Source organism: Myotis daubentonii, chromosome 16 (assembly GCF_963259705.1).
Source record: "Myotis daubentonii chromosome 16, mMyoDau2.1, whole genome shotgun sequence".
Taxonomy (NCBI): domain Eukaryota; kingdom Metazoa; phylum Chordata; class Mammalia; order Chiroptera; family Vespertilionidae; genus Myotis; species Myotis daubentonii.
Genome location: NC_081855.1, coordinates 23,716,749 through 23,740,461, shown reverse-complemented (window position 1 = coordinate 23,740,461; position 23,713 = coordinate 23,716,749). Strand labels below are relative to the sequence as shown.

Below are 23,713 nucleotides of genomic sequence, written 5' to 3'. Positions count from 1 at the left end.
GCTGGGAGCAGGGGTGACTGCAGAGGGAACTTGCCTTAAAGAGGCCTGGTCCTTAAAGAGACAGGGCCACGCACCCACGAACTTGAACGGTAGCCCCAAAGGGAGACTGCACGAGTAGCGAGCACCCCTGGCGAGGCGCTGATGCTCCTTTCTCCTAGCCTCCATGAATGTGGAGCTGCCACCTTGGGAGCCAGCCTCCTGGACAAGCCCGCCCTCAGCCCCTGTGACCACTCCTGGCCCTGACAGGGACGGGGCCAGCCTGGTGAGTGGCGTCAGAGCTCCTGGCAGAGCGGCGCAGGGGTGGGACGCGCCTGCAGAACTCTGGCTGAAAGATCGGGGAGCACAGCCAGCCTCAGGGGGAATGCTGGCCACAGGAGGGCAGGGGGCCAGCCCGTGAGCCCTGACCCCAGCTGGACGTGCCCCTGCTTTGCTCCGAGCTGATAAGTCAGAGCCGTTGAACTTTGTGTCTCTGGGCTTTTGGGACTTGAGAGAATCCTCCCGCCTCTTCTCCTGGCCTCTTTCCAAATGCTGACCGGGATGCTGTGGTAAGTAACGTAGGAGGGGGCGCCAGGCCCTGCGGGGGAGCCCTCTGATCTCCTCTCTAGGAAACCTCTCCTGCTGACCCCTGGGCGGTGCTATCTGAGCCGTGCTGGGGAAGGGCCATGCTAGCCGGGGCTTGGCACGCGGCCCTCCTGAAACTGCAGCTTGCTTCGTTCATCTGAGGCAGCTACGCTGTCCGAACGCTGGCCTCACTGGGGGGCCCTGGTCGTGGGAGCAGGGTGACTGAGGGGCGTCATGCCTACAGGGACCTGGGTGTCCCTGTGCCTCCTCCGGGCCAAGGGAGGCCACCAGGGGGTGACTGCCGTTCTCAGGCTTACATCTTGCCAGAGCTGCAGCGCTTCCCCATGACTCAAGCTGACACAAAACTTGGATAGAGAAATGAGTAACGGGGGAGGGCTGGTGAGTTCATCGGTGCTGCCTGCAGACCTAACTGACCGCTGGGGCCGCGAGGAGGCTGGGAAGAGGCAGGTGGGAAGAGGGCCAAGGACAGAACTCTGAGGCCGAGCCTTCCCCCTCCGAGGTGACTCGGTGGAAGCCTGGGGAATTCTCTTCTCTCCAGGCCCCACGGGTGAGAGCGAATTCTGGAACAGTAAATGCCGCTTTCCTGGACCACGGTGAAGGAAAGGAAGCCAGGAGCAGGAAACAGGCCACTCCAGGGGCTGCTCGGAAGCAAAGTGTATGGTCCTCTAAGGGCTGGTAGAAAGCCTGGAAGTCATCTCTCCGACCCACCTGGTTGCCCACCTACAGATGTGAAAACAGAGGCTGGCCCAGGGCATAGAAGCAGGAGGGTTCGGCCGGGACTGGGGTTCAGGAAGCTGTCATTAGATTGACTGCGTGTAGCTCGCGCCCAGGGTCATCTGCCCTGTGGGAGTGGCTGTGGCTTTCTTTGGGAGCCAGCTCTCTTTTTGCTTCGTCATTGGTGGCTCGGGGGGTTCTGCCTTGCGTTTCTCCTGTAGCCCCGATTTCTTTCTCCCTGAGTCTAACTTCACTCTCTCTGTTCACCGTTCACTCATTGCGGCCCAGTATAGAGGTTACACGTGTGGGCTCTGGATTCAGAATCTGGGTTCGTTTCCAAGGTCACCACCGGCTAGCCAGTGGCTTGTCTTTCTGGTGCTGTGGAGTGGAGAGGAGAATAGTGCCTGTCTCGTGGGTTTATGATGAGGATTAAGTGAGCTAATTTATGGGAAGCACATAGAGCAATGCCTGGCACTTAAAAAGCACTCAATAAATAAATGTTCGCTGTTGTTCATTTTATTTATTCAACATTTATAATTGAATGCCAGTCGGTTGTGCTTCTGACAGAAAGCTGACCGGGGGGCACAGTGTGGTTGCGGCTGCTTCGGAGGTCTACCGGAGCCTCACTCATCCACTGGGCTGAGTGTGGTGTACGCCCCCGCGAACAAGGTGTAGGTAGGCCCAGCTTTTAGAAAGCTGATCTACCAGGGAGGGTGGAAATGCTCCGTTCTTTGGCTATCACAGTCTGTTCTTTGTTTTTTTTAATTTGAATGCCAAGGGCTCCGCCCGCCCTGGCCACCAGTAACACCCAGCCCCTGCTCACGGGTGCTCCCTGCTGGCCCCAGAGTGGAGAGAGGCAAATGGATAGCCTTTTCCCCAGCAGTGACCTCCGGGGCGTCAGGGGAGCAGGGACTCCCAGGGCCTTCCTGTTGTGCTCAGTGGAGCTGGGTTGCTAACAGTGAGGAGGGAAGAAATGTGGAAATAACCCAGTTTGGATTCTAAGCACAGTCACCTGTTTCCATCCTGGTCAAGTGGCTGGTGGAAACAGGAGTTGGTTGTTGGAGAGGCAATGAGTATAATAGCCCAGCCCTGAGAATTCTGTGCGAGGCCGCTGACCTTCAGAATGGGATATAACTTCTTCCCGCTCCGTCCCTCGTCAGCAGCACTCCCGGCAAGACAACCTACCCTTGCTTAACTCTCCCTTAAATCTGGTTGGTGAGGCAGGAGACATAACGCCCAAGTGCATGGCCAGAGGGAGAGCTGGGGAAGGTGGGGAGTGTTCACTCAGAGGACTGGGCCTCGAGTGGTTAGCGCGGGCTTGGAGGACACCTTGTGACGGGTGCTGATTCAGTGCCGTGGGGTGCAGGGACAGGTCTGCACTTAGCTGAATCAGGGCCTCCTGTCCACAGGAACACACACTCCTGCTGCTCAGACAGATTGGGGTTGCTGGCCGAGCACTTCTCCGCTGGCAAAATGCCAATGAAAGTGACTCTTTAACCCCTTCCTTCCTAAGATGTGGATGGGGTCTCCCCCATCTCCTCCCTACCCTCAGGGCCAGATTTCTGGAGGCTTCTGCTCCAGTCTGAAATCACCCTGGTGCTCCAAGGCCCCCACACGTGTCTCCATAGCCAAGGTTAGAGTCAGGCTGTGCGGTGTTAACATCTACTGAGGGCCATCCCGTGAAGGCATCAAGGCACGAAGTAACTGCCCTTTCCCGGGACACATCTGTGTGACAGGTGTGCAGATAAGGAAGAGGGCTGGAGGGTTTCCTGGAAGGTGGTCTCTAACCCATGGACCAGCCAAGATTTCCAGGGACCTTTGCCACCCTGCTTTCGCCAGTCCACTGACAGTGGGGGCAGCATGGGTGGCATTTAAGAGCATGAGCAGACGGCGCCAGGGTCTGAGTCCCAGCCCTCCACTTCCTGTCGGGGTGGGTTACTTAGCTGCTCGGTGCCTCCGTGTTCTCATCTGGAAAATGGAGGGAACGGAGATACTGAGGTTCACAGTGATAGAATCTTGTGAACAAAACACTAAGAGCCAAGCCACGTGCACTGTAGCCTCGTCTGTTAATTATTAGAAGCGCTCCTCCCTCTTGCCTCTAGGATCCCTCTCTCTCTCTACCCTGAATTGTGTTCTGGAGTGGGAGGTCCAAGACAGAATTGGGCAGAATGAGGGGGGAAAAGCAAACTATGGCATCGATAAGGAGAGCAACTGTAACATTTTAGCTTCAAAAATGCTGAAAATAGCTTGCTCCAGCCTTTGTAGATAAAAATGTAAAATGTATGCAAATGTATGTGACTCACGCAGAAACATCCATCCATGGCCTGCTCACAGTCAGTGCCCGGATGTGGCCGTAGGAAAACCCTTGCAGCATGTGCAGAGGTGCAGAGAGGGCGAGGCTGCCCTGGTGCGGGTGGGGGTGGAGAAGGGGGCAGTGCTCCTGCTTCCATCTTCCTTCTGGGTTCTGTGCCTTCAGAGAGTTCCCTGTGGGAAGAAGAGAGGTCCTGGGCCCTCCCTGCTGCTCCCATCACCCTCCTCCCTCTCCTTCCTCTTACAGCCCATTCGCTCCCTCTCCCATCCTGGCTCTATTTCTGGAGCATCTCATTGGAGATGTACGCTCCCCCCCCCCCCGCCCCCTTTCTGCCAAGCTCCAGGTGCCTGCTTGGTCCAACCAGTCTTGTGTGCCATGCAGGAATGGTGGAGGGTGACAGCTGAGCAGGGAGGGGCCGTGTTACTTCACAGTTCCCGTGCAGCTACCTGTGGAGGCTTTCCACAGCCCAGAGCATCTTCCACTGCATCTACCAGGGCTTTGCAGATCTGCTGTGAGCCTGTGGCCACCATCTTCCCTGGGGCAGCTCTGGAGGGCGCTACCCCAGCAGCTGCAGGGGCTGGTGCGGGCTTCCTTCCGGCATCCTGGTGAGGGTCTGCTTCACCCCTTAAGAAAAAGCAGGGCCCTGGCCAGTGTGGCTCAGTGGGTAGTCAGCCCTCGGACTGCCAAGGGCACGTACCTCCGTTGCAGGCTTGATCCCCAGCCCTGGTGGGGGCACATGCAGGAGGCAACCAATCCGTGTGTCTCTCACATAGATGTTTCTCTCCCTTCCTCCTCCTCCCTTCCACTCTCTCTGAAAATCAATGGGAAAATTTTCTCTGGCGAGGCTTAACAAAACAAAAAAAGAAAAAGCAATAGGCTTGCAGTTGTTTGGAACGAGGACCCACTCCCCCCATGCGCGTGGATGCTGACAACACTGCCCCCGACAGAGTCCAAGGCCTGTCTGTAGAGCTGGGTCCCAGCTTTGCTGGGGGGGGGGGGGGGGGGAAGGGCGCCTCCATCATCAGACCCCTCACTATCTGAGGTACAAACAGCATAAGTGGCCCAGCACAGGGTGCCACTGCCTCCCTCCCATGGGTCCAGGAGCTTCGGCCCCTGATGCTCTGGACCACCCAAGGCTGCCCCTGCCCCTCCAGTCCCTTCTCCTGAGTCCTTTGGCCCAAGGAGGCCTGCAGAACCCAAGTTGCCTTGGGTCCCATAGAACCAGCACTCAGGGGACGGGCATAAAGCCCCCCGCCCCCCACCCCCACCCCCTCTTAACTGCTTTCGTGGGGTCTTAGGAGGGATTTTGTTTCTGCAGGTTCTGTTGTCGGAGGCATCTTGGTCCCAGACTCCCCTAGAGTTTTATGTACTAGAACCCCCCAGAGGAGGGTCCTGGAGGGGACCCAGCAGAGGCCCCGGCCTCTCCTGTACCCTAGTTTGTCCTCCAGCTGCCGCCCCCTGGAGTGCAGGCCCGGAACCGCCCAGCCTTCAGGTCCAGGGTGTTTAAATGGATGAGGCGCTGCTCAGGTTTGGAAGGAAGGAGTCCCAGGGCGGCCAAGGCTGCCCGCAGGCAGGCCGGACATTAACCCGGCCGGCGCCGCCTCCAGGCCTGCCTCGGGGAGGGGCCTGGCAGCCGCACCGGCCCCAGAAACGGCGCTTAGAGATCCCGGGGTGGCAGGTGATGTCACCCCTGCGGGCGCATAGGTCTCCCCGTGACACCTCGTCTGCGGGTGGCTAGAATCGGCTGAGCCGAGCGCGGAGAGGAGAAGGCGCCTGGGCCTGCGCCGCAGCCCGGAGACCCCCCCGCGGGACCGCTCCGCCGGCGCGGGCTGCAGCCTGCCCGTCCCGGCGTTGGGGGGGACGGGGGCTGCTCCCCACAGCGCCGCCGGGGCCGAGGCGCGCTGCGGCGGGGGAGGGGGCGCGGGAGCCGCGCGCAGATTGGTCGCGGCCTCCGGCCCCCGCCCCTGGGCGCCGCGCAGCCCCCGGCAAGTTGCTAGTTGGCGCGCGGGCTGCGGGGACGAGGCTCCGGGATCCGCAGCGGGCTCGCCGCGGCCGCAGTGGCCCAAGGGCTCCCGGGGGCGCTCGCCCGTCCGCCCCCGCCCGCCCGGCGGCTCCGGCTCGCTCCTCCCTGCTACCTGTTTCCCTGCGCCCCCCTCCGCCTCCACCCGGCTCTCGGCAACTTCGGCCTCCAGGACTGGCCGCCCCTCCCGGCGCCCCGCCGGCCCGCCGCCCGCGCCCTCCCTCCTTTGTTGTGCGATGAGGGTCGGGTTTCCGATCTGACCGAGCTGCCGCCGCCGCCGCCGCGCGGAGCCGCGGGCATGGAGCCGCTGAGCCACCCGGGCCTGCCGCGCCTCTCCTGGATCGACACCCTCTACAGCAGTACGTGCGCGCGGGCGGGCGGCGGGCGGCGGGCGGGGATGGTCCCGCGCCCGCGAGGCGCCCCGACGCGCCCCGGGCCCGAGGTGCCGGGCTGGCGTGGGGAGCCCGGCGCGGGCTGGGGGCTGCGGGCCCGGCCGGCCGAGTGTCCGGCGGGGCGGGAGGCGGGGAAGCGGCTTGGGATCCCCACGATCGGCCGCAGAGGGGGTCCCGGGAGTGGACTTCAGGCGGGTGGGAGGCGGGCGGCGGGCCGACGGAGCCGGGAGAGCTGTGTCACCCGCTCCCACCTGTTGTGTAACCGACCACTCCCCAGTCCTCGTTGTGGGGTGCTGCCTCCGCTCCCCCCGCCCCGGCTGCTCCTTCTGTCCATGCTGGAGCAGAAAGGCCATTTTGGCAAAGTCCTTGTGGCTAGAGGTGGCCCCCTCGGGGACAGCCTGAGACGGGTGTGTGTTTGGGGTGGGGGTGGGCGGGAAGGGAGAACGTGTGTGCAGATATGCGTGGGGGCCGTTTGGAGAAGGAGCTGTAAACCCCGGCTCCGCATTCTTTCCTGCCAGCCTCATCACCCCCCACACATCTCCCCCCACCCCCCACCCCCAAAAAAGAAAAAGCAAACCTTCCATTTCCTCCACCCCCTTGCCCCCAAATCTGCCGCGATCTTGTGATGGCTCCAGCGCCGCCGCTGGGATGTGTACCTGGTCACTCGTACATTTGGGGGCCGAGCGCCCCGCCCCCACCTCCCACTCCGCCTTGCTTAGGCGGCTAAAGCCCTGCACACCTTCCCACCCCTGCGTGGAGACACCTTCCCCAGCGCGCACAGGGATGTGGGGAGAGTCCTGCTGCCCCCGAAGGCGACAGGAGATGGAGTGCGCTCTCCCCACCACTTCAGAGGGACCCTCCCACTCTCTCTGGCTACTCTCCTAGCCCAGAGCCCTGAGGCAGGAGGCAGGGGCTGGGGGAGGCAGGTGGGGCCAGGTTCTGGCTCAACGCTGGATGCCATGGGTCAAGGGCATTTTTAAGAGGCAGCTTGGCTCGAATTCCTTGGTATCAGTCATATTGCAGGGCGGGGGGCGGGGGGGCAATAGACAAGGAGAATGCCTTGAACCCCAAGGTCTTGCCCTGGAAGTTTCTAGCCTCTGACCTCTGTAGCCCCTTGGGTCACCGTCATTGTCATGCCTCCTCCTCCCCCTCCACCCCCCCCCCCCCCCAGGAGCTCTCCTGGTGATTGTTCGTTCATTCTGCTTTGGTTTTTTCAACATCAAAGGGGCCAAGCCCAGCCACTCCATCTGCTCCTTCCCCTGCACGGCCAGCACCTTTGGGTGAAGGTCAGGGCCCGTGGCTGTGTGGCGTGTGTGTGCACGTGTGTCCACGTGAACGGGGGCGCACATCTGCTCAGAGTCTGCCGCAGATCAGCTCCTGACCCGCCACGGATTAGTGACCTCCTCTTCGCTGCGCTCGCCCCAATGACAGTCATAACAACGCCTCATATTCACATGATGCTTACATTTCTGACTGTGTCTGGCTCTTTGGTTTCCCTGTTCCCCAAAGCATAGAATCCTCTGGAAACCTGGCTCGGGCTTTCTCTCTACTGCCCTGGAGAAGAAACCCAGACCCGATCATTTCCAAGCCTTCCCGTTGCCCCCTTCCCCGCCCCACCCCCACCGCAGCAGAGAAGCAAAATTGCCTGAGGCTGCCTTGAAAATTCCTGACCTGAGGAAGACCGGCCTAGGAAAGGGAATTAGACCAAGGGGCCTCTTTGGGGGGGGGTTGGGGGGTGGGAGTGAGAGGGGGTGGTGCCTGTGTACCAGCCCTGACTCTGATCAGGCTGGCATCTGAGCTGTCTGTTTTGCTGCTGCTTCTGCCCTGGCCCCTGGGCTCCTGGAGCAGCTGGCTGGAGGGCTGGGAGGGGGCACTGCCTTGGCAGAAGTGCGAGGAGTTCCTCCTCAGAACCGCTTATTTGAGAGCTGTAGAACGAGGCTTCCTGGGGAGGTGCTGTGCAGTCATGTTTGGGCTGTTAGCCATGAAGTTTCCTCCTGACAAGAGCCTACGTTAAAACAAATACCCGGGCTGTCACTTGCCTGGCAGCAGGGGCCTGTGGCTCCCAGAGGAAGTTGCTCTGCCTCTCGGGAAGTTGTTTGCTTACAAGGTTCACAGTCCTGGGGTGGCAAGTCGCCACAAAAGCCAAATCCACCAGGATTGGTAAAGGGGCTGTACCGAGGGCACAGGGTGGCCAGTGTCCCTTTGTAGAGATGCGAGTTACCCGGTGAGAAAGCTTTCTCCAGAGCACATGATAATATCATCTCCTGCGGACCTGCTACATGCCAGGCTCTCGGCTACGCACTTTCCATCCATTCTCTCCAAACCTCACAACTCCGGCGAGATGGGTAGTCTTACCGCTATTTAAAAAATAAAATAAAATTTTACATATATATATATATATATATATATATATATATATATATATATATATGTAGTTGAATTCAGAGAAGAAGGGAGAGGGAGAAAGAGATAGAAGCATCAGTGATGAGAGACTCATTGATCAGCTGCCTCCTGCACGCCCCACACCGGGGATTGAGCCTGCAACCCAGGCATATGTCCTGACCGGAAATCAAACCATGACCTCCTGGTTCATAGGTCAACACTTAACCACTGAGCCATACCGGACGAGCACCTCACCCCCATTTTACCGAGAGAGAAGCTCAGTAAGCTCAAATCATTACCTAAGGTCACATAACTGACAAAGGACAAAGCTGGAATTCAGATCATACGCTAGGAAGACTCGAATTTCACCCGAGTATGTCTGAGCTTATTCAGGGCCGCGAAGTGTCCTGGAATGGGGGACGTCTGTCTCTTTGGTCCTCTGTCACAGAGTTCTCCCTGAAATGGCCCAGCAGGGTCAGTGGCCTCAATAACTCCGGCCCCAGCCTGTCCCCTGTGTCTCTTGCAGGAATTGGGGCCTGGTTCTGGCGCCAAGGCAGGGCTGGTTGAGGCTCTGATCTCACGGAGGCCAGGGATTCTGTATTCCAAGGTGCCCGACGGCCAACCAGCCCCTTCCCTTTGCAGACTTCTTGCCTTTGGAGTTAGTTGTCAGCTCATTTTGGCTTCAGCTTCTGTCCCAGGGGGAGTGTGTCCCCTTCCATTGCATGTGGATAGTCAGTGGACAAGGGGTGAGAGCAGACCCCTCTGCCCCTGTGGGAAGCCTTGAAGGGCTGCCTGCCGTGAGAGTGGTTTGTCTGACTCAGGGAGCTGGTTGGCACTCAGCTGCCAGAGCGACCCAGGACTGATGGCAGCAGGGTCGTTGCCCCTGATAAGACGGAGTGGCAGATGGGGGCTCCAGTCATCCCACTTCCTGTCTCTGTGCCACTTATTTTCCTACGTTAATGTAATAATGTCAGCTTCACCCCCCCTCCCCCCCGCCCCCCGGCCCAGTGCCTTGCCTAGATTCTTTCCCTGAATCTGGTGTGATTCTTTCTATAGGGCTGTGAGCTTCATTTTATCTTCTTTCTTTTTCTCATCACCCTTTCTTTAAAAAAAAAAAAAAAAAAATTGATTCCAGAGAGGAAGGGGGAGGGAGAGAGAGAGCTAGAAACATCAATGATGAGAGAGAATCATCGATCTGGCCCCCTCCTGCACTCCCCCTCCCTCTTTCCCCAGAATGGAGTCCGCAACCTGGGCCTGGGCCCCGACCCGGAATCAAACTGTGACCTCCTGGTTCACAGGTTTGACACTCAACCCCTGAGCTATACCGGTCGGGCTCTCATCACCTTTTCCACTAAACACATCACTTCCTCTTGGTTTTCTTCTGTGTCTTGGGATTAGGTTGGATTACATTAAATTCTGTGGGATTACCTCAAAATGAGGGGTGGGGCTGGGACGCTGAAACTTCCTCTGTCCCTCTCAGTGGAGACCGCCCTCCACACAGATCTGGATTGAGATGTATGTGCCCCAGGTAGGCCAACCATGTGGCACCTCTTCAAATGGAAAGTCGTTAGCCATATGTTCAGGACTTATTTAAAGAGCTGAGGGCTCATCTAGTCTTTTCCTTTGCCATTTCAGCCTCTTTTTTTGTCCCCAGCCTTTCAGCTCTGGCCTTAAACATTCCTACTCTGTTGAGCCAAACAAAGCTTGCAGTTACTTGGACCTCCCAGAAGGCAGAACCCGGCCATCTGTTGTTGTCAGAACCTACCTTTTGGAGCTCCCTTCTTTTATCCCAAGCAACGTGCCCCAGGGGTATTTCAGTCTGTCGTGATGTTTGCTTGCCCCTTATAGGCTCAGTGCCCTGTCCCTGGGCCAGGCAAGCACTGAGGTACACAGCCCATCTCCAGATGATCATGAGCCTGCCTCAGTTTCCCATCTGATTCCTATATTAGCCGCTGGCCTGGCAGACTGTGTGGGTTCGATTAGACCTCCCCTGATGTGCGGGTAAACACCTGCAGGTGGCTGTCTTCTTATCCTCGGAACAGTGCCAGTCCTAACAGCAGGCCATCCTTGTCATGCCTGCTGGAGTCTCAGAGTGTCTGGAGGTCGGGCTGGGGCAGAGGAATGAAGTCATCTACTCAGAGAAACACCATGTGCTGTTGTTGTGGTTGCTGATGTTATTGTTGTTTGGAAAGAGGAAGAAATGACAGAGCCATTCTTGGAGAACCAGCTGGAAAATGCTGGTAGGTGAGTAGACGGTGCGGGAATCGCGAGGAAAACCCATTCTCACTCTTGTGGGTAGGATGGACGACGTGGGATGCTCTCTGAGGTCTGGTCTGTTTGCTGGACGGCCCTGGTGCCCACTCCTTGTGCATACTTCCGTAAAGGGAGGCTATGACAGCTCTCCTGGGTGCTGTGTGGATTGCTTGGTGAATGTTTATATAAAGTGCTTTGAAGATAAAGGGTGTATTGACCTGCTCAGCTGTCCAGCTCACCATGGTCCCCCCTCGTAAAAGGCTTGCAGGGGAGTTTGGAAGGGCGTGGGAAGAGGGGAAGGGGACTGGTAGCCACAGAGAGTTGGACCAGGTCCTTAGATGGTGCCTAGCCCAGTGCCTCATACATAATATGCCCCCAGTAATATTATGGGGGAAGGAAACTTCTGGGTTTTTGGCTTCTTTAACTTCTTACTCTACTAGAAATCCCAGAAACCCATTAGCTGGCCCATTCACAAGTTTCCAGCTGTGTGGATTTGGTCCTTGTCGTAGCTTATAGTGGAGTCGGAGGCCCCCAAGGGAGTCCCACGCGTTGCTATGGACTGTGACTGTGTGATTGGAAGGCCACACTGCCAATGTTGGTGCTGTAGCTGTTTGGCTCAGCTTAGGTTCTTTGGGGGCAAACCAGGAACTAGGTGGCTTTAGAACAACTCTACATCATCTCCACACCATTCGCCTCTGTCTGGCCCCTGGTGTGGTAGGTAAGCTGAGGCTACCCATGGGGCTTGGAGTACCCATCACGTCCTACCTGTAGCGTCTCGGCACTTTCCACTGATGCCAGTAGGGGAGGCCAGCAGGCTTACCTGTCCCCAGCAGGCTTACTTGTTTGCAGGGCAGGATGGGAGAGGCTGGTGTTGACTTGTGGCTTTGGTCTACCCGAGCTTGCATTTCAGTGGGCAAGAGAGTTGGAGCCATGGGTGCCCCCGTGGCAGTGGGAGTGCTCTGTGTGTCCCTGAAGCTTGGAGAGAGCTGTCCGGACCCTGTAAATGGGGAAGAAGAAAGAAATCAGGGCAACAGGCAGACTATAGGGTGCATCCCTGTGTGGGGGTTGGGGATGGGTGCTCATTCCTACCCCTGCCCAAGGCGTTGGCAAAGAGCCCTTTGAAGCGGAGCCAAGTGATGCCATGGCCAACTGTGGCCGGGACAGCAGCTTCTCTGACCCCGGATTCTGACCTTATTTAGGCCTCCCTCAGTTTGCTGCCCCTGGGCTTTATTCCTGTTCTCTTCTCTGCCCTTCCTTTCCCATCATGCACCAGAATGGAAGTGAATATGGGCTGCCTGGCCATATAAGAACGGACAGAGTCAGTGTGGTCTTCAGGGGATAGGGCCGGATTGGGGGGGGGGGCGTGGTGACATAATTGGTCAGGTGCCATTCCCCCTTCTCTACCCTCGTCTCTGATGCATTCATGCCCCTCTAGACCACAAGTAGACATAGCAGATGCTGTCCGGCATTGGCCCAAGGTGAGCAAGGTCTGCAGAAGGGGGTTGGAAGGCTGGGAGGTCAGTGCGGATGGAGCTCAGAGTCCCTGTCACTCTGGGAGGCGTAGCCATTGGCTTCCTGGGGTGTCTGTGGAGCTGGTGCTGCCTAGGAAAGCCCCAGGCCGACTAGGGATCTGTGGGTTTACTCACGGTAGGTGGGGAAGGATGTGGCCATAATTACCTTCATGGGATTGAAGGGCTGATCCTATTAGTGTGTTGGGCTAACCCCTTCCTCCTGGGCATTGCCTCCTGGCCAGCAACAGGGTTTAATGGATCCAGATTACAGAGAGCCCGAAGATGTTGTGTAATTAAGCCCAGTTAATTCCCTCGCTGGGGGACGCTGGGGGACGGCTGCTCCCCTCTGCAGCAATGGATTTCCTCACTTGTGGTCACCCTGTTCAGCGGCATGTTACCCGTGGCCTACGCAGCCTGTGGGCCATCTTTTTGAATTAGTTTCTTCCTTGAAGGTGCAGTTTTAGAAAAAAACAAACAAACAAAAAACCTACATGCTTTCTGACTGTGTTCTATGGGTTGGTGCCTCTGGAGTTGTGCAATGGGGATCTCTTTGGGAAATGTGTCTGGTTCTGTAAAAGGACATGGAGACCTCATCCTTGGGTCTCTCACAACCACTGGGCCAATGAAAAGAAAGCTCATTAGCCCTGGCTGGGTAGCTCAGTTGGTTGGAGCATCGTCCTGTACCCCAAAACATTGTGGTTCAATTCCTGGTCAGGGCACATACCTAGGATGTGGGTTCAATTCCCCCTCCCCACCCCCGTCAATATTTCTCTTATGTTGATGTTCCCTTTCTCTGTCTTCAAATTAATCTATGAAAACCTATCCTCAGGTGAAGATTAAAAAAAAGAAAGAAATTAGTCCTGCTGGGTTCACAGAAATTAGATTTTTCCATTTGATCTAGGAAGGATGGAAGAAAACATAACATCTAGTTAGCCCTACGAGGAGCCTGATACTGTGCGGGGTACTCTTCCTACATTGTCCGAGCCCAACAAGGTACCTGCGATTGCCCCCCGGTTTTACAGCTGAGGAAACCGAGGCTCTGAGAGGTTAGGTTGTTGTAGAACGGCTCCCAGTTTGAGCTGGATAAGATCTCAGACATATATGCAGGGTGGGGCAGAAGTAGGTTTACAGTTTGTATGGAAAATAATACAATAATTAATGCATCATAGTACAAGAATAAACTGTGTTTTGCGTAGTCACAACTGTAAACCTACTTTTGCCCCACCTTGCGTGTGTGTGTGTGTGTGTGTGTGTGTGTGTGTGTGTGTACCCATTCAGTTTCCAACAGTGGTCTAGGCCAGTGGTCGGCAAACTCATTAGTCAACAGAGCCAAATACCAACAGTACAACGATTGAAATTTCTTTTGAGAGCCAAATTTTTTCAACTTAAACTATATAGGTAGGTACATTGTTATGAACCTAATTAGGGTCCTCCTAAGGCTTAGGAAGAGCCACACTCAAGGGGCCAAAGAGCCGATGTGGCTCGCGAGCCGCAGTTTGCCGACCACGGGGCTAGGCGCTTCCCATGGGTTGTCACCGGTCTTTAACAGCCCGCATCTTATGAGGCAGGAATTATTACCTCTATTTTACAGGGAGGACACTGGGGCTCAGGGAAGTTAAGTTAATCCAGGGCCCTAGAGCTAGAGTACAAGCCAGGAATTGAACACCATTTGGCCTGACTCTACGCTGCTCTTTCTCCCACAGTCCCTGGCCTTTCACAGAGGAGCCAGTGAAGGCCCCTTGGCAGCTGGTATTTCACAGAGGGTGATGGATCTGTCCGTCTCTCCAGCTAGAATGACAACTGGAGACGGTCTTGGCTTTCCCCGCATGGCCTTGAGGGGCTCTCACCAACTGGGCCGTCCCTTCCTACGGGATGATCCCGAGGAGATCTCCCCACGGACACTTGGAGTCCATAGCCCAGTGTAACCTCCTCCCTGGGATTACTCTCAAGAAGCACCAAATGTTTAAAAAAAAGGAAGGAGAGAGAAAATAGACTTGGGGATGGGGTACAGCTAGTGCGCAGTTCCCAGAGCAGAGCAGGGCCAGGAGCGAGGGAGTGGGCACTGGAGGAAGAGAGGGCTTGCCAGGGCCCCGGCTCTCAGGCCTTTTTAAATTCACCTCCACAGTTTCCAAAGGACAATAAAGGGAGCCCTGGGCCTTAAATCAGGCCACTGCACACCAAGGGCCTTTGCGGAGGCCAGGGCCAGCTGGACCGCGGAGCCAGCTTCTGCACTTGAACTCACCCACGGGCAGCATGTTAATGATGGGGTGGCTCGGAGCAGACCCCCCTGCCCCACTCCCCACACCTGCTAAGTCCCCCTTTTCCAAGCCCAGAGAGTCCCCCGCTGAGGTCAGCCCTCCAGGGGATGCCTGGGCGGATGGGGCGATGGGGGCGGCTGACACCTCAGCAGACCCCTGTTTGGCCGGAGCCAGAAAGGCCGGAACAAGACTGAAGGCTTGTTTCACAAAGCGTTTGTGTGTGGTGAGGGTTTGGGGTATGATAGGATGAAAGCCTGCCCTGAGCTGACACCAAGCAGGAAGGTAAAAGTGGGGTAGAGGGAGGGGGTGCTCCACAACTCCATTCTCTTCCTTTCCCTTTGCTGCTCAAAACTTCCCCTGCAGCTTCCTTTCTTCACTGAGCCGGAGGGCACTTTTAGGAGCCCCCGCGTGGTTGGTTATAGGGACCCATGATCCGCCGCCCCCCTCACTCACTCATCTGTTTGTAGGGGGACAGATGTGGTGTTTCAGTTGCCCCCAGTGCCTTCGTTTCTCCTGACCCCTTCTTCCTGCCGCTCTGCCTTGCTCCTGCCCTCCCTCCTCCCTGTGCTTCCCGGGTGCAGCTGGACCAGAGCCTCAGCCTCAACCTGGACAAGGTTCATCCTCCAGGTGCCACCTTGTGGCGCCCTTGCCCCCTCCCCCACCCAGAGCTTTCTGCCCCAGCCTCCTTCCCTCTCCCCCTCACGGCCTTTCAAGGGAAGAGACGTGGCCCAGGGAAGGCTGATGAGCTAGAGCTTCCCCACCCTGAGACAGTGGAGAGGCTCAGGCCAGCAGATCCTGGCGATGGGCATCTGGTGCCTCCAGAAAGGACACGTGCTCACTCTGGTGCTTCGCCGTTCTTTCTGTGCAGGTTGACCCAGTGCCTCCGTGCGAGCTGCCCAGGCCCTTCCTCACCTGAGCCGAGCTGGGAGGTGCCCGTTTAATAACGTGGCAGTAGCTCCTGCTGTCCATTCTGTGTCCGGAGAGAAGAGTCAGGGAGCTGTGGTGGGGGCCTCCAGCATGTAGCACGAGGGAACATCTGCTCTTGGCGGCCGGCGAAAGGAGTCGGCTCCTCCCCATTGGGATTAAGTTAGCAGAGGTGGAGACACCTACTACCAAAGGGGGCGGGGGCCGGATGAGTGAATTGCTCGCTCTTTAGACTGCAGTTCAAATAGAACAGTTATCCCCCGGTACCCACGCGGCACAGGCTGCAGGGCCTCCTGGGATGCCAGAACCGGAGGATGCTCAGGTGTACGTGATGTCCACAATGGTGTCGTGTTTGCACGTAACCTGGGCATATCCATCCTCCTGTATACTTTAAATCCTGTCTGTATTCCTTATAACACCTGATGCAATGTAAATACTATGTAAATAGTTCAGGGATTAATGAAAAGAACAAAACCTCTGTACATGTTGAGTATAGAGGCAACCGTGGAAGGCCTAATACACAGTACACGTCAGCAACAACGTAACATGTTTTTGTTGTTGTTGTTAATCCTCACCCAAGGGTATTTTTCCATTGAATTTTAGAGAGAATGGAAGGGAGGGGGAGAGTCAGAGAGAGAAACAGAGAGAGAGAGAAAAAAGATTTGAGAGCGACACATCAATTGGTTGCCCCCCTCCTGTGTCTTGACCAAGGCTGGGGATCGAGCCTGCAACTGAGGTGCGTGCCCTTGATCAGAATCGAACCCGGGATGCTTGAGTCGGCCTCTGACGATGCTCTGTCCACTGAGCCAAACTGGCTAGGGCAATGCCGTAACATTCTTCAAGACTATTTTTGATCCGTGGTTGGTTGAACCTGTGAATGTGGAACCCAGGGGCAGGGAGGGCGGACCGCACACATTTTCCGTGGCGAGCCAGCGCACACGCAAACGGAAACAGACGTTTCATCGGACAGTATTCACCCCTCTCTGGCACATTTGCAATGCACTTATAATGACATTCTATTCTATTCTACTCCATTAAAAACAAACCCCAAAAGCGCCGGTTGTGAGCTACTGCAGTGGTGCCATGACTTGCAATATGGAAAACAGTAGACGAGATGGTCTCCAGGGCCTCTTAGGAACGGTAAGGAATGATCATTCCCTAAGCCGCACTTCTTTCTATGCCCCTGCTGTGATTTCCCCAGATTCACACACTTCTGTTGTTGTCGACTTGATGGCTTTTCTTCTTCAATGGGATTCATTATTTAAAACATAACCTACTTAGAAAGGACACTAATGGACATCTGACCCACGTGCAGTAAATCAAAAGTTACCTTACAAATAACTGCGCTGAAAATGAAAGATTGTCATTAATTCTGGTTCTACACGTTTGCTCTGGCAGGATCTAGGTCTGAGCGTCGGGTGTCCTTGTTTAAAGGGAAGTAAACAGGGTAGAGGGATGTTAAGGACAGTGGTACCAGAGTCTGTCTTCTTCAATGACAGAGAAAAAAGGAAAGGAATCAAGAAGGGAATCATTTCCTCAACAGGCGATTGAATGTGCTTCCGTGTGACAGGGCAAGCAAGCGGGTGCTGATCACAGGGCTCTTCTGCTTCGGGGTCCCTGTCTGCCCAGAGTCACGGGCCCCCCATTTCCCGTGGTGGGAGAGGACGGTTTTCTCGGGGACCAAATAGATGAGAGCAGCATCTCCAACTCTACTGTGCGTTTGAATCGCCTGCAGCCCTTGTTAAGATGCAGACTCTCATTCAGTAGGTCTGCGATGAGGCCCGAGGGCCTGCTGCTGGTGGCGGTGTGGGGACCTGGGGCCCTTTATTCCCACTCCCAGGGGACTCTCTGCAGATCCCAACCCCAGCCAGTCCCTTCTGTCACACTGGGTTCTGACCAGATAAAGGCAACCCAGGACCCATCTCCCTTCTGAGCCCATTTCCCAATAAAAAGAAAAACAACGAAGCCGTTGGACACCTGATGGGTACCAGACTGGTGTTCACACATTCATGATCTCATTTAATCGCCACAGCAAACCTGTGAACGGATGTTACCCTCATTTTAAGGATGAGAAAAGGGAGCAGCCGTTGTTGTGATCGGCCTGTGCTGGGGAGTTCTGCCGTGGGGGGCACCTGCTTGCAGGGGACACACCGCATCTCGGCCCACCCCCCTCCTGAGGGCAGAAGCTCAGGCATCTGGCCTTTATGAGTATCTCTGTCTAGACAAAACCCAGGGCCTCCCCGCCCCCTGAAGGGCAGCCTCGGTGTTAATGGGGCAGAAAGCCTTGGCTGTCTGTTTTCTAGTGCATCATTGAGAGGGTTAATGAGAGACCAGCTGCTGCGCCACCCAGCCGTGTACAAGCACCATTTCCCCATCACCAGGGTGGGCACATGTTTTGGCAGCTCCTGACCAAACGTTCCCCCCTTGGACCTGGATGGTGCCCACCTGGATGGGTCAGTCAGTGCGCACTGTGTGCCATCCTAGGGTGTAAAACCCTTAGAGACCAAAAGCAGGAGCCGGTTCTGTCTCCAGCTTCCTGGAAAGGAAGAACGGGACACAAATTTGATGGCAAAAGAGCTGTTTCTGGCTTGAGGGACCCTATGGGGGCTGGTCAGCTGCTACCACAGCCAGGCCTTTGCAGTGACACCTGAGCAGCCTCCAGCCCCTTCCCTGACCCGAGGCATGGCCTCCTTTCCAGCTGGCTGTGGCTACACTGTACCCACTTCCATTCCCCTCTGCTTTGTCCAAAACCTCCAGTGGGGCATTTTCTTTCCCATCACATTCTATCAAAACTAACCCCCACCCTCACGCGCATGCGGACACACACACACACACGCACACACGCACACACACACAGGTCAGTGAGGCCCCTCACCATCCCACTACTAACCTCTGTGCTCTGTTGAACTCAGCCCCAGCTTCAAGCCGTGGCTCAGCTACCACCACCTCCAGGAAGCCCCCCATGCCTGATTGTACGTAGCACTCACTTCAGTGAGATCTCCCACTCAGAACCCGGGACCCTGCTTACCCTGGGCCACATCATTAAGCACTTGCCTATCAGTTGTTGGGTCATGTTTACCTATACAGTGTTTTGTGTCCGTAGTTTCTAATCTGCCAAACTCTAAACTCCTTAGAGGCCTGAAGAGGAAGAACAAAGGCTGCCTTCATAGGGTGCCAGGCCCTGTCCTTAAGCACTTTACAAAGAATGTCCCATTTAGTCTTCAGCCTCTCAGGGAGGTCCCAACTCTTTTTATCCAGTGTTAGGGATTAGGAAACTTAAAAAAAAAAAAGATTCTAGAGTGCTTAACCGGCTTTTCTAAGGGCACAGGGCCTACAAAGGCCTCGCTGGGCTCCAAACCAGCTCCGTGTGGATGCCCAGCCTGTGCCCTTCACCAGAGGAGCCCAAACTCCAGGGCCTTCTGATGAGAACCTGGGGTGGGGCCCAGGCATCTGTATTTTTGAACAGCTCCTCTGTGTGCCCAGCCCCATTCGGGGACTGACTCTTAACCACGTGTACCTCTCCCTTTCCTACAACACCCAGCAGTGCCCGAGCGTGTGGCAGCTTGGAAATGCTTTGTGATTGGTTGAGAGGTATGAAAAAAGGCAATGTTCTGGGGGTCTGAGGTCCATTGTTCTAGCACAGGGGCCGCCTGAGAGGAGCGGGGAGGGTGCGAGGAGCAGGTAGAGCTGGGCATGAGCAGGGTGGAAGGGCAATCAGGAAAGGACATTGGAGAGGTCAAAACGGGGACCCTCTCTCTGCCCCAGACATAACTCAGGGCCTCACCTAGACCAGAGCATCTTGTAAAAAATGCAGATTCTGGTCCAGCAGGTTGGGGCAGGGCCTCCAGTTTGGCATCTGACAAGCCCCCAGGCGATGCCCAGGCTGGTAGGAAGGACCTAGACTCCTGCAAGCCCTCCCGGGAGATCTGATGCGGCCACTTCCTATAGGACAGGGGTGGGGAGCGTCCGGCCCACAGGCCGTATAAGGCCCGAGAAAGCCTTTGGTCTGGCCCTGCCAAGGCATTCGGGGTCAGTGAATTAAATGTTTGACCAAATGTAGCACCCTGATTTTTAAGTTGATCATTTTGGATGGCCCTCGGGTGATGTTATAAATGTCCAACTGGCCCCTGGCAGAAAAGAGGTTCCCCGCCCCTGCTGTAGGATAAAGTCTAACCCCTTGACATAGTAGGGGGACCGATTCAGACACTGGCTCCAGCCCGCCTCCAGCCTCACCTCCAGCCTCACCTCCAGGTCCTCCCGACCCTCCAGCCACATTGTGTTCCTCACAGCTCACAAGGCCCACCATGCCCACCATAGCTATGCTTTCTGCACACGCTGTCCTGGTCTGGAGGAGCACCCCTTGGCCTCCCTTGGCCAGGGGAAGACGAGCCTGGATGTCACCTCCTTGAGGAGTCCCAGGCTGGGGAGTGGGCTCTGGGCCTGGACTCCTAGGCCTGTAGTGAAGCCCTCCAGAGGTTTCTGGAATCAGGTGACTCGTTTGTCCTGCTTTGAGCATTCGTGACTGCTTGCCACCTTTGAGTAAAAATAGAGCTGAGAATGACTGAAGTGAAACTCCCCCTTGGCGTCCCAGAGAGCAGAGGTGGGGGCCTTTGGAGGGAAGGTGTGTGTGGGGGGGGGCGCTCTGGAGCCAGGGGGGCCCGAGGCCATCTGCTTGAGCTCCTGAGAGGCGGCCTGGTGACCTGGCTGGGGCTGCCCGGGCCCTGTGGTCATGCCCTGGCCTCTGGGAGGCCAGCCTGGCCCCTGGTCAGTACTCTTAGAGCTGCTTTCGCTTTAAAGTGTTCTCTCTTGGCCCTGGAACTACATCAGGACTTCCGGAGGGGTTTCCTTTGGGGCTTCCTGAGTTTTCTCCTGGGCGTTCTGCCTCCAGGTTCCAGCCCCAGGTCCCGGAAGGGTGGTGGGTGCCGCCCTGGCTGACCACAGCCCTCAGTGGGCGGTCCTGGTCCCTGGCTGCCCGCCCTCCCTCTCCTGCATGCAGCCTCCCTGGTGCACTGATTTGGAGGAGCAGTAGCTCTCCCTCTCTGGGAAAAAAAGTCTCTTCCTGCATGCAGGCTCCCCTCCGGGGGCGGAGGGGCATGCCCTGACTGCAGGCAGGTCATTGAGGGCTCAGTTTGTCTCGCTCTAGGCCTGGAATTCTCTCCTCTGAGGAGAGAGCAGCTGGAGGGAACAGGGAGCTCAGCCTTTGAGTAATTACTTGTTGGGACATTACCTGGGGCAATACAGGGTGTGGCAAAGTGGGTTTACCGTTGTTCAGATGCAAAATGATACAACAAAGAACAATAATACAAGGATAAACCCTGTTTCCCATACTCACAACTGTAAGCCTGCTTTTGCCATACCCTATATACTTAACTGCTTTGAGCTTCATCTTCCCTACCCATACGATGGAGTCAACCTCTTCAACCCCACCGGTAGGGTTGCCAAACTTTTTAGCCAATAAAAATATAGGATGCCCAGTTAAATTTGATTTTCAGATAATCAACAAAAAAGATTTTTTTTTAATTTTTTATTTTTTTAGTATAAGTACACCCCATGCAAATTTTGGGACATACTTGTACTAAACACTTGTTACTCATCCGAAGTTGCAATTTTACTGGATCTCTTGCATTGTCTCTGGTGTCCCTATCACCAGATTAAATGGTATGTAGCACTTAGCAAGGATACCCATCTACATGCCCTTGTTCATGTCATGACTTCCTTCTCTCTTCCTTGCTACCCCTAACCCCTAAGAAGCCAAGCTGATGAGACGTTTCTGTGGACTTGTCACAGAAATATTGAGATTGTGTTTAGAGGATTGACACCCACAAAAATGATGACATGATTAATGGAAGAAAAAGCCAGTCATAGTAGCTGTCACTTACCTAGCACTTGCTATGTATCCTACATTGTTCTAAGCACTTTCTGTACATTCATTCCCTTATTCTTGACAATAGTCTTATGAAGAAGACACTTACCTCACACTTACAGGTGGGAACAGAGATGAATTAGGTAAGTAACTTGCTCAAGGACACAGCCAGTAGGTGATGAGCTAGTCTATCAACCCAAGCACTCTGGTCCCTGTGTTGTTGCTCTTAAATAGGACACCATGCTGCATCTTGCCTACCAACTGCCACAGTTAAAGATGTAAAGTTTCTTTAAGGTCAAGGACATGGAAACGCACAGGGATGGTTTCACAAAGTCGGTGATAATGCACAGCGAGCTCTCCGAAGGAGGTGTGACTTCCTGGGCTCCCCCATTCCCCAGTTCCTTGAATTGAATGGGTTCAGCCAGGCATGAGCTCAAAACAGGGGTTTTATCTTCCTGCCTACCACCCCCCAATGTCGTGGAGACCCTGGTCGTGTGCCAGCCTGTCACCAGGTGCAGGAAACCCCAATGCATCCCCCAGTCTTCGTTCAGAGACTGTATACAGTGAGTCTCCCTAACAGGCCGGGGTCCAGGCTTGTGTGAGGTTCATGTCTGCAAATCCTAATGCTAGGCCCCCTGCAGGGATATTAATTCACACCCAATTGTGCCAGGACAAGATGTCTTCCTTCTCCTTCAGAATCCATAGGAAACAGGTGGCACACTCAGGTGGGGAGTTTGGGAGAACTTAAAAGGGGACTATGACCAAAATGTGGTCAGGTGAGGGGTGGGTCTGGTTCCCACAAGGAGACACAGAGGCGGTGTGAGAAGCTTCCTGGCGGGAGCTGCAGCCTTATGGAAGCACACAGTCTGGATGGCCCACTGGGAACAGGGGAGGAGTGGTGAGGGGTTATCCCAGCCTCACACCCCTTTCTTCCTCTCATCTCTGCTGGGGCAAAAAGCAAGGTGGAGAAGCAGGGAGAATGGGCCTGGAGGGGCACATTCCAGGAAACTAGCCCGTGTCCAGCTAAAATCATTCTCACTAACTTTCCTATTGGCCAAGTGAGGGTTATGAACACCTGTTGCGTGCATGTCCTGGGGTTGTTGTAAAAATCTGCTAACAGAATGAATGGTGACAGTGTGTGTTCATCATACTGTTGGTTTTTCGTTAATCCTCACCCGAGGATATTTTTGCATTGATTTTTAGAGAGAGTGGAAGGGAGAGAGAGAAACATCGATGTGAGAGAGACACATCCATTGGTTGCCTCCCTCACGCACCCCAACCAGGGCCAGGGATTGAGCCTGCACCCAAGGTATGTGCCCTTGACCAGAATAGAACTTGGGATCCTTCAGACCTCAGGCCGACGCTCTATCCACGGAGCCAAACCGCTTAGGGCCATTACACCGTTTTATACCAGAGTAAGGGATAATTGTGACAGAGAAGCTCTCACGCAGTCTTACTTCTGCTGGGGAGTCTCTAATCTCCAAAGGATGTATGGGTAAGGGGAGGAGAAATTGCAAAAGCCTGGCTTTGATTCCCAGAGCCCTGGCTTAACATTTGTGTGGCCTCGGGTGAGTCACTGAATGAGCCTCTCACAGCAGAGCTGCACTCCTCGGCTGGTTTGGGGTTCCGAGGAGAAGGGATGCTGCTCTTACTATCAGCCAGCCCCGTGGTGGGGCGGGTGTGGGGGGCCTAGCAGGTGTCGTTGACTCAGGTATAGAGGCTTGACTTCTAGGTGAGTGTGGCTTTCTGAGGAGCCAGGGTGGGTGCTGAGGAGGAGGCAAGATGTGAGGGCCCCTGTCTTTGTGTACCAGAAGGGATGGGGTACAGTTGCACATGGTTCTCTGGAAGGCAGTGGGCCTGGCTGCCCCTGCCCCCTTCTCTTGCCCAAGGCCCTTGTCAGCAACACTCCCTGAAGGCCAAACGGGTAAAGAACAACAACTCCATCAAGTGACAGTGTCTCCACGGATGTGTCCCACCTCAGGAGATTTCCCTGTAACTGAAGGTTGCTGAGTGAATGAATGAACGGATGAATGAATGAATGAATGAATGAATGAATGAGTGAGTGTTAGGCTGCATTAAAGGTTTTTCTTAGAGAGACCTGGATGTAGATATTAATTCTATGAGGCTGTGACATCTTGGAGCCTCGGTCTCCTCATCTGTGAATTCGGGATACAACTTACATGGATCAAGCAGCTGCAGAGCTGACATTTGGATAAACCCCGTTATGTGATGTGTGGAGAGTGCTGGCTCCACAGAGGTGCCCATGAAATGTCACTTTCTGCCCCTTAGCAATACACGTGGCCAAAGGCGCTGTGGACAACTGCCCCGGGCTCTGTTCCTCACCTGTGTGTGTTCTCCACTGGGGCCTCCCTCCCTGTCTCCAGGCAAGGCCTGCTGTGGGCCCCTCTCCTCTCAGCCCTGAGGGACTTACTCTCTCCGGAGAGCACCCCCTCCCGGTGGCAGCCTCACTCACAGGCCTGCAGTTCAGGGCAGCATCCTTTAT

At 55.5% G+C, this 23,713-nt stretch overlaps 1 protein-coding gene across 3 annotated transcripts in view; it reads left to right on the top strand.

Moving 5' to 3' along the window:
* Nucleotides 1-23,713, top strand: part of ABR (ABR activator of RhoGEF and GTPase) — a 185,973-nt gene that overhangs the window by 38,450 nt on the left and 123,810 nt on the right. Inside the window, exon 1 of one of the 3 annotated variants that reach the window (XM_059669226.1) lies at nucleotides 5,813-5,986. The exons of the other annotated variants lie outside the window; for them this stretch is intronic. Within the exon in view, the coding sequence (XP_059525209.1) occupies nucleotides 5,926-5,986 (61 nt within the window). The 5' untranslated portion in view covers nucleotides 5,813-5,925. Of the gene's footprint in view, nucleotides 1-5,812; nucleotides 5,987-23,713 lie in introns of those variants that run through there. 3 annotated transcript variants of the gene reach the window in all.